Source organism: Rhincodon typus, chromosome 20 (genome assembly GCF_021869965.1).
Source record: "Rhincodon typus isolate 14 chromosome 20, sRhiTyp1.1, whole genome shotgun sequence".
Classification (NCBI taxonomy): Eukaryota; Metazoa; Chordata; class Chondrichthyes; order Orectolobiformes; family Rhincodontidae; genus Rhincodon; species Rhincodon typus.
The window spans coordinates 26299599-26314164 of record NC_063351.1 but is presented as its reverse complement, the minus strand read 5'-3'; the positions used below and the strand labels follow the sequence as shown (position 1 = coordinate 26314164).

Below are 14566 nucleotides of genomic sequence, written 5' to 3'. Positions count from 1 at the left end.
CCCTCAGCCTCCTACACTCCAGTGAAAAAAGTCCCAGCCTATCCTAATAACTCAAACCCTCCAGGACTAGCAACATCCTGTAAATCTTTTCTGAACCCTCTCCAATTTAATAATATCCTTCCTATAGCAGGATGACCAGAAATGTACAGAGTGCTCCAAAAGTGGCCTCACCACAGAACATGAAGCAGATGGCTATAAATATGTCTCGGACAACTGAGTCTCTGTGATACATTGCCTTGTCATGTTCTCTCAGACAACCCACGTGCTCAATGTCTTGGTCACCAGCCTCATCTTTGTCTTCTGAAATTTGCTGTTGTCTGAATCCAAGATGTTGCCTCCTTCGTCAGCTCCAGATGTAAAGGACATTGCATGCCACAATGATGATACCACTGTCTGGGCTCGAATGTGGGGCCATACCACTATGGCCTAGTCAAAACGTGACCAGCGCTTAGTGACATTCTGTGTCAATCTGAGGGTTTTTAAAGGAATCATTTGGAAGCGATACCCCCGGTCTCCCAGCAGCTGTCCCTTTATAAGTGGATCTTGTCCTGCTGCCTCTTCCTCTGGAGGCTCTGCAGCAGCCACTGGGTTTACTGAAGGCATTCTCATCACTGTTTACTTCAGTGTACTCTTTACTGAATCATCAAGGCCACATGGACTTCAGCAATGACATTCTCCCTTATGAGCTCTGTGACCAAATGATCTCTGAGGTATGTCAGAAATTTTAATGCAATTTTAGAGAAGGAGCTCCTGATCTGTCACAGCATTATGCTCTCATACAGTGTGTCATGGAGGCTTCCCAAGGATTTAATATTCATGACTTAATAGGAAAACTCTGAGGTACCATGACTTTATTGAACTGCATGGAGGACAACCAGTGTTTTTATACCACATAGGGTATAGATTCTCCCAGTATTCTACCATGAAACTATTCTGTCCCCTAAAACAAAAGACTGCCAGCCACATCGCAAGCACGATCATTGCTTACTTATTTTTCAACGAGAGAATCTGTCCACTGTGATGCGTTGTCTTCCTGTTTCCGTGGTTACCAAATGGGAACTTCGTGTTCTGCTTTTAAGTTCCTTGTTATCACGCTGCTTGTCTCGCTTATCGACATGCACATTGGCGTGATCATGATTGTTTGCGTACATCGTTTTCAACATGCATTCTTGGGACAATGATTGATCTCATTGAATGGCAGAGCAGACTCATTGGGGCAAATAGCCAACCTCTGTTCCTGAATCTTATGGCCTTATGACTTGCCAATGAAGTGCAAACTGAAGGCCGATAGGTAGCATGGCTTAATCCATGAAGGCATAAGTATTACAATTGTCCGTAGTATAGCCTCAAAATGAATGTCTTTTTTAATTCGACCTCCAAGAAAGAAGGCAGTAACTTACTTGGCTTATTTTACATACGGTAGCAGCCATTTTACATGATCATTGTGCGTTGACTTTCAATCTGACAGGGCAAAGTTCCAACTTTAGCATTACATGGATGATTTTCAGACTCTGCCTTTACAAAATAAACTGGGAGTATTCAAAACGCATCAGGGATGAGAAATGCCCACCAAATGATAGATTTCTGAGTTTTACATTATACATTTCACTGTTTGAAATTTTTTCCAACTTCTGCCTCCTCTTTTACAGAGTTATTCTCATGCACGTTGTGGGAGCACAGGGTTTTCTTCTGTTTATGATCCAGCCTACTGGCTGCTTTGCACACCACCTGACCCATAGCAATCATTGGTAACGTAGGATAAGCAAGATTCCCCGGTCCCTATTGCTTTGCTTGTCTCGGTGTAAGGAGTGTGCTGCTGGTCAGGCATTACTGCTGGGTCTTGTTGTGTTCAAGGCAGAGGGCACAGTGGGTGCTTCCTCCAAACTTGGCATACAGGGGATACAATGTAAAGCACCTGCCTCTGCATTGAGGTACTGCCCAGAGAAACTGATTGCATTGAATAATGACTCGTTTAGAAAATCGCAGCCACGACCTTTAAAAAGCATTGAGGTTTTAACTGAAACATCATTTGGCTGAGGCATGAAAACATTGCAGTGGAGCCAGACTGGGCAATGCCTCCATCCACCAGGATCCCACCATCACAGGTTCATATCTCCTTTCCAGCAGTGAAAGGTCAGTGATCGCATCTGGTCGATTCTGTCCACTGACCATGAAAGACAAACCCATCAGCTTTAACATGTCAGTCTCTGGGATCAAACCCTGTACAAGGACTGAGTTAAAAAAGTGAGAGACGCCTGAGGCCATTTGGCACCTCAGTTACATGTTGCCTTTACCAGATAATTTATCTGGAGAGTTGAATTGTGATGTGCTGTAATTCCAGAATTTCAACTCTGTGCCCATAGCCCCTCAAAATATAAGCACAAAATCTTCCTCACTGCTGATCGGAGGTTCAGAGAGGTGGGAAGTTCAGTTTTTGAGCTGTTAGTTTGTAGTAGTAGGCATTGTTGCCCATGCAATATTGTACTGTCTTTAATACTAAACCAGGGTGCCAGTTTGAATTATCAGATTGTGCAGTGACATTGTTTAAATTGATTGTTGAAGTCTATGCTTGTGAGGATCCACGTGAGAAGTATGATAAACTATTGATCAAACCCCATTGCCTCACTCCTAATCAAGCGAGTGGTTTTGAATAAAAGGTTTCAGTCCATCCTGAAAACAAAACTGCTGAACTGGAAAAGAATCTGTGTTCCACAGCCTCCGGCCACATGCAAGCGTGATGTGAGCATCTGTTTGTGTTAGCTCTGATGTGAAGGAAGCATAAGCCACTCATCATCTGGGGATCGCTGATACTTCAGTTGGGTTCATATTCTGTTCCTTTAACTGGAGCTGTTAAACTGAAAGACAGCTGGAACATTAGTATCCTAACCAGATCAGACAACTGCCTTGCTTTGCTGTGCCTTTGGTGCCTGAGATAAGAAACTGAATAGTGGGCACCCCACCACCCGTCCAGGCTTTCTCTTGTCCTACTGTGGCCTGTTTTCTCTTGCAATGACAGCAAGGGAGGTATTTGGTTTAGATTAAAGTGGGGGTGGCACAGCAGCTAGTGCAGGTCTGGGAAAGGTGGTGAGATATTCTGAGTGATTGAGTATGTAGCACAGAAGTAGCACAGGGTTAGTGATGTGAGGGAATTGGGTGGCTAAGAGTGAGTGAAGGAAGATGCTGCATGCAATAATGAGAGTGGTGGAGCATGAACCTTGGTAGGAGGTGTGTGATTCATTGAAAAAGGGCAAGTGGCATGTGGAAGAAAAGGGTAGGTCATGGAAACATTAGAGGATGAGGGTGATTAGAGTTTTAAAGATGTCCTTGAACAAAAGGCAAAGGGAATGGTAATGTTCTAAAGTGGTAAGTGGTTGTAGTGAAGAAACCAAGTTTTTGTCCAAAATCGTATTAATGGCCGAACAGCATGTCAAACTCTGAGTAGAAATAACACACAAAAACAAGATACAGACATGGAGGGTTGGGGGTGAATTTAATGGTTTATTTCAAAGTCCCAGTGCATCAGACTCTTTTCAAAGATTTGTTGGTCTGTGGATTCCTGTTTACATTAGTTAACAGGTGAACCAATCCACTAATTAAATCACTACCAATTGTGATGGCTATTAAATGGTATTTAATGCACAAAGTGATCAGAGATGAATATGTCCCATAATAACACTGTCTCTTTTGTCCTGAAGTTGTTCATGAAATACTTTGCCCCATATACTGTAATACGTACATCACCAAATGCTGAGATCACTTAGCTGATTTTATATAAATGCAGTTGTCCACAATGTCAGTGGTAGTAGAAGGTAAGCAAATAGAAAACAAATTTATCTGTCCACTTTAAATTTAATAATTTCACACATTTGAAGTGGCCTATGAAATATTTGGACTTAGTACAGATCAAATGATTCCTTGCCACAAAAATTTCTGATCTTTTTGTCTTTGGCGGCACTAATCTTCAGGCATTTTTGTCAACGGCCATTTTCATCCTTCATCACATGCAAATGCACTTCATAAACTGGCAAGCTTAATCTTCAATCTGCAGAAATTTTGCTAATGGCTTACAAACTACACATCTAACCAAAAACATTTGTAAAATCTGATTTTCATTTAACAATATAAGCAAGAAAATGTCATCAAGCATGAGTTGTTCTGCAATAGTCCCCTGTTTCCTACTCAGTTTCATTTTTTAGTGTTGAATCTTTTCAACTGATTGCTTTGGTTTGGCCTATTAGCCAAGTTTGATGGACTCTTGTCGTAATTTTGAGCAGTTTGTCTTCTCCCTGTAATCTAGTATCTTCATTCTTATATGTCAGTCCATTTTAATTTGACTTTATAAGACTTAGCATTATTGTATGACTGATCTGTCTTTAAATAGTTCTGTCACTTCGTGATTGAACACAGGCACAAATACCTTAGACTCCAGAACAAAGTCAGGCATTGTGCCATTCTCTAAATATACCCTATGGAATGTGTCAGACGGGATGGAAAACACCATCATTGTATGTTGAAATTTATTCTTCACAACCACCTAGAACGTTAAGTAAATCCAATTAAAGACAGATTGGATAGTTATACTTTGAAAGAATTGAAATTCTGTGGCACAATGAATTGAAATGCAGTTGACATCTTTCACTGAATAAAAGCTGTTGGAAAGCTTATTTTGGCTTGTGACTAAAGCTGACGAAGCTGCACACTGCTGTGAATGTGTCTATGATCTCAGCTCTGTATGTGGTGTCCTCCTATTTCACTCGTATGTGACATTTCTTTGTACAAATGAGTGCTTTGTGTTCGGATGTATTGCTGTTTTGTTCTGTCGCACTCAGGATTTAGGAGCCAGTAGGTGTGACTTAGCCTTGGGCAGATGGTAGCGGATTTGTTTCTGGTTTTAGCCATGGAAATTCCACATCAACCCCAAACTCAATCTTTCTTTTGGTGACAAGATAAAGGAACGTACACTTGCTTGGCAGACTTTTCTCTGCATGTTCTGTTAACATTCGGGATCCCTGTGAGCAAGCTTGTAATTTCATTGATGTGTGTTTTTTTTTGCAGTTAAAAGTAAACATTCATGACTCACTGTGAGAGTTTATATTTAAAAATTGTCCTTTTAGCTCCAAGACCTGGATTCACATTGTTTGAAATAAAGAACAGAAAGTCTTCTTTCATAATTGTCAGACTCATCCTGGGGTGATCAGAACATGGTCTCTCCTTTGCTTCCCAGGGGGTTTCTGTGGTACTTGTCTTCTCCGTGCCTTCATTTAACATTTTTAGCACAAAGCTGAAGGAAATGTGCAGTCTGACTGATGAATGGCGTCCAACACTTTAACTATCTCGTCTCATTTTCCCCTCAACCTCCCTGACTAGGAGTCAGTGGGTTTCTTAAAAAAAAATCAATGAAACCTGCCAAGTTAGGGCTAATGTTTTTTTTAAAGTCTGTTTCTATTTACGGTTGGACATTTTCCATACAAGGGCAAATTCAGGGACAGTGGCCTAGCCGTAGGAATTGGCTGTCATACCAGGTTACACATGGAAATTTGGATAGCAATTATTGCAAAAGTTTAATGACACAGATGATGTCAGATGTCGAGGTGGTTTTACCCGGTGATCTTTTCACTGCTCCAGGCTGGCTATTTGGGTAGTGATTTGGTGAATTACCTGAGATTTCCTTTTAAATGGTTACATTCTGCATAGCATTCAGCTGAACACAAAGGATGTTCACATACTTCCCCGAGACTTCAAATGTCACACTACCAGGCTGCTGTTAGGCTTTCAACTATGCTTTTGTCCCAGACTCAACTGAAAGTGCATATTGCTCACAAGTGCCCAGATTGGAAAATCCTATTCAGCAAAATTGAAGGTATTAATATTACCCACAATATTTAAAGTTCAGGCCTGGTTCATGACCATTCTCAATTATCCATTTGTGGAACTGTGCGTTAAACATTGAAACATTTGTCTTTGATATCTCAAAGCTTTAGACAGATTCTGGAATTTTGTATTCCCAAACAAGTGTATAGCCTGCTACCAAAAGAATGCTCATGGCTACTTTTTTTCCTCAAAGCATTCTGTTCTGTACTTAGTGACTTTTTCCATTAAGTCAGCACTTTTGGAAATTTATGGTTAGCGCCTTCATTGTCCCCAACCTCTTCACATATTCTGCAATGTGGACGAGCCAGACTTGGTTATTTTTCTAGTTTTACTTGCACTTTTTATGCATGTGATACCTTTCTTTGAGAACATTTATGGTCCTACACTCTCAGTCCTTTGTAAAAACTGATGAAAACTATTTCTTGAAAATCTCTGTCATCGCTTTGCTCAAGTGCAAGATGGTCCATTTTTGTCTTTGTGATCCAGCTTTTTCTTTGTACATATAAAAATTCCATATTGTTTTCTTAATGTTTACTTGTCAGCCATCTTTAACATTCCCTTTTAGTTTTCAGGATTTCTCATTTTCCTTTCCATTTGTATCTCTTGGAGCTTTTTCACTTTGCTCCCTTCATTATTATGGCTCTGGAACATACAGCTTAAATTTTGCCATAACTCTTTTTTTCTTAATCCATGGAAATTTTACTTTTATATTCCCTTACTTCCAGTCAAAATATTTCCACTGGTGTGAAGTTGCAGAATTTGTGCAGTATATGTGAACTAAGCCCACCATAGAAAGTTAAGACAAATGAATTCACAGTTGTGAAATGAATTCAATTTTCATATACCCTTTCAAGGACGTAACAAATGTTGAGTGCTACCACTTAACCCCCCTAGACTGAAAGTGAACTGTTTCAAGTATGGTCTCTTTTATTCATCAGGTTTTAATTTTGTTGAAGGAGCAAATTACTGCAGATGCTGGAATCTGTGCTGAAAACAACAAATGCTGGAGATCACAGTGGGTCAGATAGCATCTCTGGAGAAAGAGCAAGCTAACATTTCAAGTCTAGGTGACTCTTCATCAGAGTCATCTAGACTCAAAACATTAGCTTGCTCTGTGTCCATGGATGCTGTCTGACCTGCTATGATCCCCAGAATTAATTTTGCTGAAGATTTTTAAAAAATTCAAATCTTATTTTTTAACTTTTCTTTTCTTTCTGGCAATGCATCCAGTATTTCTTTCCCCTGTCTTTATTTATCTTTTTGCACACTTTCTTCTCACTGTTAAATTCACAACTCATCAAACTGGTCCAGAAGATGTACCACTGCTTATCCTGTACACTCTCATTTTAGATGCCTGGCTTCCTTCACAACAACTTGCACACTCTCAGCAACTTTCCATTCAAAAAATGTAAAATTCTAAACATGCAAGGCCAAGTCCAACCAAGAACAGATCTGTGATTAGAATGCACTAATACAGGAAATTATGGCCATTTGACCTAAGCTCCATTGCCTTCTGCCAAAATTCGCGATATTATAGTCCAAAACATTTAGGCTAGATGCCTTTCTGTTCATCTATTTGTTCTGTGAATTAAGACAATGGATAGTCACACCTCAGTGCATTTCTATTTTCTGGTTAAATAATCAGAAATGCTGAATCCTCATTTCTCAAGCAAGCAATACACTACAGTGCTTTAAGTAGCACTTTTCAAAAGTCACTGCAGAGTTTTATCTTATTCTAGTCTTCTTTCCTTAAAAGAAGAATCTAGAACAAGAGTGGTCTTTACAGAATGGATAGGACTCACCTGAACAGGGTTAGATCAGTGTTCTCCATGAATTTTACCTAGTGTCATGGGGAGAATTATAATATAAAATAAATATAAATTTTAAGACACCATTAGAATTTTAATGGTAAGGGAGGAACAGAACAAACAAAATAAATGACTTTTCTAAAATAAAAGACAGCAAGATTGTAAAGGAAAAAGAAAATTACGGTAATATAAAAATTGACAAAATAGAAGGGTCAGGAATAGAGACAGAAAAAGCTGGAAAAACTCAACACGTGTGAAGCGAGAAACAGACTAAACATTTTGAGTCCGTAGAACTCCTCTTTGCACCTTCAGGTTTCCAACATCCACAATAATTTGTTTTTAATAGTAAGGTTAAACAACTTGAAATTCCTAGTTATTGTATTTAAAATGAAAGAGAATGGATATGATAATGGTATTAATAAAGCCTTTTTGACAGTGCTGGGCATTAAAAATACTGGGCAGATGGGATATAGATAGATTTAGAAACAGAGCGTGAAATGGCACGAATCTCAATGTGCATTAGAGGCCATCAAGCAAATTTATAGTCAATTTAGAGAGATGGAAAAATGAGGTAATGATACTGGATGATTTAACTATCCCTGGATAAACTGGATAAAGATAATATATGTGGTCAAAGTGGGAAATGGGAAGTCAGCAGCAGAGAATTAGTGTGAACAAATCAGTTTACATTGATGCATTTAACGGTTTCAATGGTTTAATGTGTGATGTAGTGTCAGAAATGGGAAGTATTGTAATAATGTAAATAAGCTGTTCTGATGACAGGACATGGACTTATATGTTCCATAGATCAGTATGTTCTTTGACAAGCAGGAAAGAAATTGGGACAACTGATGCAAAGAGAACAATTAGGAAACAGTGAAAACAACTCATGTGGTTCAATGTCAAATTGGAAAGAATAATGTCAAGTAAGAAAATTAAGATACTAGACCAGAAACAGGTGGCATTCAGTGAGGTGAGAAGCGATCTGACCCCAAAGAAAATTGCACGGAAAATAAATACGTTCCATGCAAATTGACTAACCGATGTTTAGAATTTCTTAGCTAAGTAGAGACTGAATTTGAACCTAAACTTAAATTGTGGTAGATGTAAAAATTAGAAGTAAGAGAAGCAAAATTAGTTGAGAAGTAGAAAAATGTGTATGCGGAGGTGGAAAAAGAACTTCAATTTAAAAGTAATATATATAAAAAAGACTAGCAAATGATTCTTGTTTGTTCTTCTATTATATATTAAAAAAATACTTTTCTTGCAGATATGTAGAGAAAGAATTGAGGGTACGTTCTCATTCGGATGATTAATGTACAAATGGTGGAATTACATGTTTTGTATGTTTTTCCAAATGATGGAATTGAGAGCAGATTGTCAAACATTTGTGAGAAATAAGTGTTAAATCTCTTCCAAACCATTACCGTATTTTTGTTTACAAGCCAGACTACTGTACCTTTCCAAAAACAGAAAGAACTGCAGATGTTGTAAACCAGGAACAAAAACAGAAGTTGCTGGAAAAGCTCAGCAGGTCTGGCAGCATCTGTGAAGAAAAATCAGACTTAACATTTCAGGTCCAGTGCCCCTTCCTCTGATGGTAGGTAGGAAAATGTCTTTTTATGCAGAAGATAGGATGGGGGGAGGGAGTGAGGAGTAAACGATAACTGGCGATAGAGCCGAAAGAAAGAGAAGAACAGTTGGACAGATTGCTTCTTGAGGCAAGAATTTCCATTTGTGCTTTTTATCAGTTCCAGCATCCTTAAGTGCATTGTGTGTTGTTACAGAATCTTGTAGTCAAATAAGTATGTCAGCAAGTCCTTTTGATGTTCTCTCAATGCTATGTAGAATTCCTGAACAAAGTATAGATTCTCGAGTACAAATTCTGAGGAAATAAAAAGTCCTGCATCACAGACCTTCAAAAGTACATAATCATAGTAATAAATTAGAAAAAGAATGAGATTAAAAGGTTCAGAATAGCCGTTCTTCCACGATAATATAATAAAGGAAAAATAAGAAATTTTAAGAAAAGAGAATTCAAGCCAAAGTCCATTTAGGTCATTTCACGGCTGTGGGCTCGAGGAGCCAACCTCAACCCCTACCCCAGCAACCACCGCGCGTGCACACATATATGCATGCACGCACGCACACACCATGCACTAACCTCCAGAATTGAGAGTCGTTATATATTTGTTACTTTAATATTATTCGTACATAACATGTTGAATTCATAATTCGACATACAATCCATTTAGCATTATTTGATTTGGGGACGGACAACCAGCATACCATTGTTAAAGTCAAATTTCACAAGTTTGAATTTTTATAGTGACTGAATGTATAGATAAAGTGAATGCAGTAAACTTATCAGGAAGTATTTCAAAAGTAATTTGATAAGGTCTACTTTGGGAAATGTATTACAAACTTTCAGGTGAACAGGTTATGATTAAAATATGGCATTGCGTAAGGAAAGTCAGTTGGCAAATGGGAAATGGGTTTAAGTAAATCAAGTAAGGCAAGTGTATCTTTGCAGTGCAAGGGCTGTAAGAATGGCTGTGGTAAGATACTGTACATCTATTTGCAGTAGCAAGATTGCACATCCGTCCTGCTGACCAAGAAATTCCAAACAGAATTAATTGTGTCACTACTTAGTAGGAAAGTGATGTGTTGTTTATTCTTGGGATGTGCAATGTCATTTCAGCTCTTCCAGTCAACTGCTGACAGGTAAGCTATTCCAAGTTCTTAGCTGGTAATTGGTAATCGTGTGCGCAGATGGTCCTGCTTGTAGGACTATGTTAAGCTGAGATTTAACTCTGAGGAAGTATAAAGGGAGTTTACTTTTCTCTGAGACAGTATCAATTTCTGGTTTCCTTTACCATCTGGTTAGTTTTCTCGAAACTGTCATTTACTACTATTTTTTTCATTGTTGAGCCAAACTGTCAGTTTTATTCAATATGTTTGTACTGTTCAGCAATGTGTTCAAAGTTTTGCATATTTGTTTTATTATATCATTCACAATGGATTATGATACTTTTTTTTTCTATAAGTTTTCCAATGTGGCATTCAGCTAAAGATGTAGTTTGAATTCTGGTTCCAAGACTTCATTCCATGCAGGACAACTATATTTCCATAATAATTTAAAAACCATCCTCACCAACAGTTCTGCTGAATACTTAAGGCGCAATACTTCACCTGTTTGGTTTAAAAAGACATGAGAATGAAACTTAATACATTTTAGCACCTCAGACATAAGTCCCCCTACTCTCTTCCGAAACTCTGTGTACAAACTGCGATATGAAGGGTCCAAAACTGTCCAAAGGTGTGTGAATATGTTTCAACCATTGGTATAAGTCATGGCCTTGTTGAAGATGGTGGTTGTTAGCAATGCCACTTATACAAGACCATGACTTATATCAATGGCTGAAACTTATTCACACTTTTGAGCCCTCCACATCACTGTACACCATGCATTTCCCTTGCTTTCTGTTATTTCAAACCATGTAAGGTGAATGCCAACAAATTTTTTAACAGGCAAGTTACAAAGAGATGTTAAATCTGTATTTCACTTGCCTTTTTATTGCAACAGTTGCTTCCATTAGCAAACACCTGTCATCGTGTTCAGCTTAAATACTCATTTTGTTTTGTGTTCTATCATTTCCTTTAGCCTCTGCTTCACCTTTATATGTCCCCACATTAACCAGCTGGCTCAGGCTAAGCAAGCCAGCAGAAAGGTTGTTCCACACTTTTGCATATGTTGAGAGCACCTCGCAATCACAGTATCTTGTGTATTTTTCTGTGTTACAGATGGCGGTTGTTAGCAGTGTGCATTTAACGGCACCATGGTGTTGATTTGAGCTTGCGATTTCGTCACATTACTGAGTTCCCAGTTTCTTTCAGTTACTGTAGAAAGTGGTTAGTTGGAGGAGCAGGTACTTTCCTATACTAGAGAAAAGAAAAGGGGACAATTCAAAGAGGCATCTTGCAGCAGCTTTTGCAGGCTTCTGGTTTTGGATTAGAACTATTTTGATCTAGTCCAGCAGAAATATCTTGCAACATAGTCGAGTTATGGTAATATTTCATTTGATGATAATTTTTGCATGTACAAATAAAAAGAACTGATGATATCTGGTGTAGAACTGAGTCTCAAAAATTAACTTTATATCATGCTTCGATATGATCCACATTGTGAACAACTAAAGCCTATTTTGGATGCTGAATATCATGTATAATTAACCACAAAGCGGACACTGTGTCTAATAAGTGTATTATTTTTCTGTGACTTTATTTACAGACCCTGTGACGAACAGCACCCAACAGTGAAGGCAGATGGGTATGTGGACAATTTGGCACAAGCAGTCAAAATCCTTCTTGAACATTTACACTAGCAATACTGGTATCCAAGAAACATCTGACAATGAACAAAGAATGTGAAGTCATTAAAAATTTACAAATTCATTGCCCTTTGGCTGTTCAGATGGGGAGCAACCCTTAAGGTTCAGGCCCTCACAGAATTAGCATTGTTGTGGATTCAGTAATTGTCGCAAAGCAGTAAATATCAGATTAAAGAATTGTAGGAAGCTGTTTTTGACTGCCTGAACGCTGTACTTATATATACTTATATAGACTCTGATGAACCTATGTCATCTATGAATCATACTGCAAAACCTTAAATAAACATAATTTAATCTAAGATTAAAGTTTTTCATTTCGATAAAATGTCTAATAAACCGATATTGTCATTTGCCATTATCAGAACAGAGAGTAAAACATAATGAAAAAGTATACATTTTATATTCAAGATTTCTATTTTACTGTAACTGAGTTTGACTTGTGCCCAGCTCAGTGGAAGAACTATATTCCCTCTTTAAACGTTCATATGTGATAGGAAAAAGAAGCTCCAACTCAGTTTTAGAATCTAACAACCAGAGAACATATAAATCACAAAAGCAAGTTTGCCAGACCAAAGGAAGCCCATGTTAGCGGCTAGAATAAGTGGTATCAGTGCAGTTTGTATTTGTGGTTATTGAATTTCATATATTTAGCTTAAAATAGGAAATAAAGCTATAAATTAGATATTTTATGCAGTGTTAACTTAAATAATAGTAATTTGCTGACCTGGCCTGGTAACATTCAGGGTAGATGTACTACTTTTATTTTTGGTAATTTTTGAATTAACATCCAAAATAGATAGGTTGAATGTCAATAGAAGGAGAATACGTTTATTATGAAGGATCGTTGGTGGAATGCTACTGAGAGAATTTTAATTATTTTGCCTTGTAGATGAGGCAGCTTGCTGTCCCACAGCCAATTCTAGTAAGAATATTATATTTGGGCTCTACAAAAATGTTTCTCTGTATTCACAGCTATTTGCAATTTCCTTAAAAACATCTAATGATCTAAAAACCCTTGTTTAAACACATCTAAGATTGAAAGTCTTTGATCAACAATGCTTTTCTATTGAAAATTCAGTCCAGGTGCCATTGCATTTTCACCATTCACTTTTGATCTTGAGCAATTCTTAGCCTAGCCAAAAATCGCAAGAAAATTTAATAGAGGACAAAATCATACAGTCATCATAGGATGCTCCAAGCATATGACCAATATATGGGTATTCATATATCTCGCAGTAATAATTTACTGATTGCAATGCTCACTAACTGCATGGATGTCTATGTCTGGAGTGGAAATTTCCATGTGCTCTGTTGAAATATGCATACATGCATTGGATTTACATAGTATCCGTGGCAAGAAATAATATATTTTAGAATAAAACCAATGCAAGCATTTATGCTTAAATAAACTATTTTTATACATGCAAAACCGTACACTTATTTAAAGATGTCTTTGAACTAGTGCAAATGGTGAAAAAATGTGATGATAACTTTTAACTGACCTTTCACTGCATAACATGCCGCACCCTTGAATAATTAGAGAAAAAACACTTCTATATCCAACGATGTAGTGGGTTATGTTTGTACCTGTCCCATGCTCTTTTTCAAATTACAATTTCGACACACGAATGCTCTTTTGAGCGCTAATATTTAACTGCATTGGCTTCTTCTAAAATTTAAATGCAGATTTGCTGCTGATAAAATGCATATAAACTGATCTGTTTTACCCATGCAGGGCACTGTTTGAAGATTTAGTCTGGAAACACACAAATCTCTTAACTTGTAACAATCTGAATGTGGTTTGCAACAGTATTTAGTTAAACATAGAAGGTGGAAGTAATATCTAAGACCATCATAGTGCACATTTACAAGTGTTGCCCTATTACTATTTTGGTGAAACCATTTTCTATAGCTTCTACAGGATCATCCCAACACTTAACCCATCCTATCAAGGCCACTTCCAAAAAGATGGTGGCACAGAGTGGCTGGGAATTAGGAGCTGAAGCCTGCTGATATCTGGAAATGATTTTCATATCCCATAACCTGTTATGTATAACAAATTATTTGAGGATGGTTAATATTTTCAATTAGACCAATTGAGCTAATGCCTGCAAAATCTCTTAACATGTAACAGATTGTATGGAATATGTAGGTGTTGGTTAGCTCAGTTGATTAAGAATCTAAATGATTAGTGTACAGTTTAGAATAATGCCAGCAGTGTGGATTCCTGCAAAGGTAGACTTGAGACCTACCTCCTTGCCTTGCCCACAGAGTGGAAGGCAATTGCAAATTGCCATTGGCAAAATTGCCTGAAAATGGCTCTGGAGGAACCATATGCAGACAATGAACCAATGACTTGCCTTCATGTAGAGTGGAATCAAAATGTGAAATATAGGATTTCTATTGAAAGCTTTATACAATGTGGACATAACTTGCAGACTGATATTAAAGCTAAAATTCCATTAGCCTTTGTAATAACTGTTTGTACATCTTTGC

General features: G+C 37.8%; 1 protein-coding gene across 4 annotated transcripts in view; it reads left to right on the top strand.

The window, feature by feature from the left end:
- Positions 1-12369, top strand: part of LOC109915981 (phospholysine phosphohistidine inorganic pyrophosphate phosphatase) — a 160599-nt gene extending 148230 nt beyond the window's left edge. For 2 of the 4 annotated variants that reach the window (XM_048608912.1, XM_048608911.1), the window contains one exon: positions 11971-12369. In XM_048608912.1, coding sequence (XP_048464869.1) covers positions 11971-11979 — 9 coding nt within the window. In that variant the 3' untranslated portion in view covers positions 11980-12369. The remainder of the gene's footprint in view (positions 1-11970) is intronic. The other 2 variants (XR_007264280.1, XR_007264279.1) reach the window with 2 other exon arrangements.
- The last annotated feature ends 2197 nt before the right edge of the window (positions 12370-14566 follow it).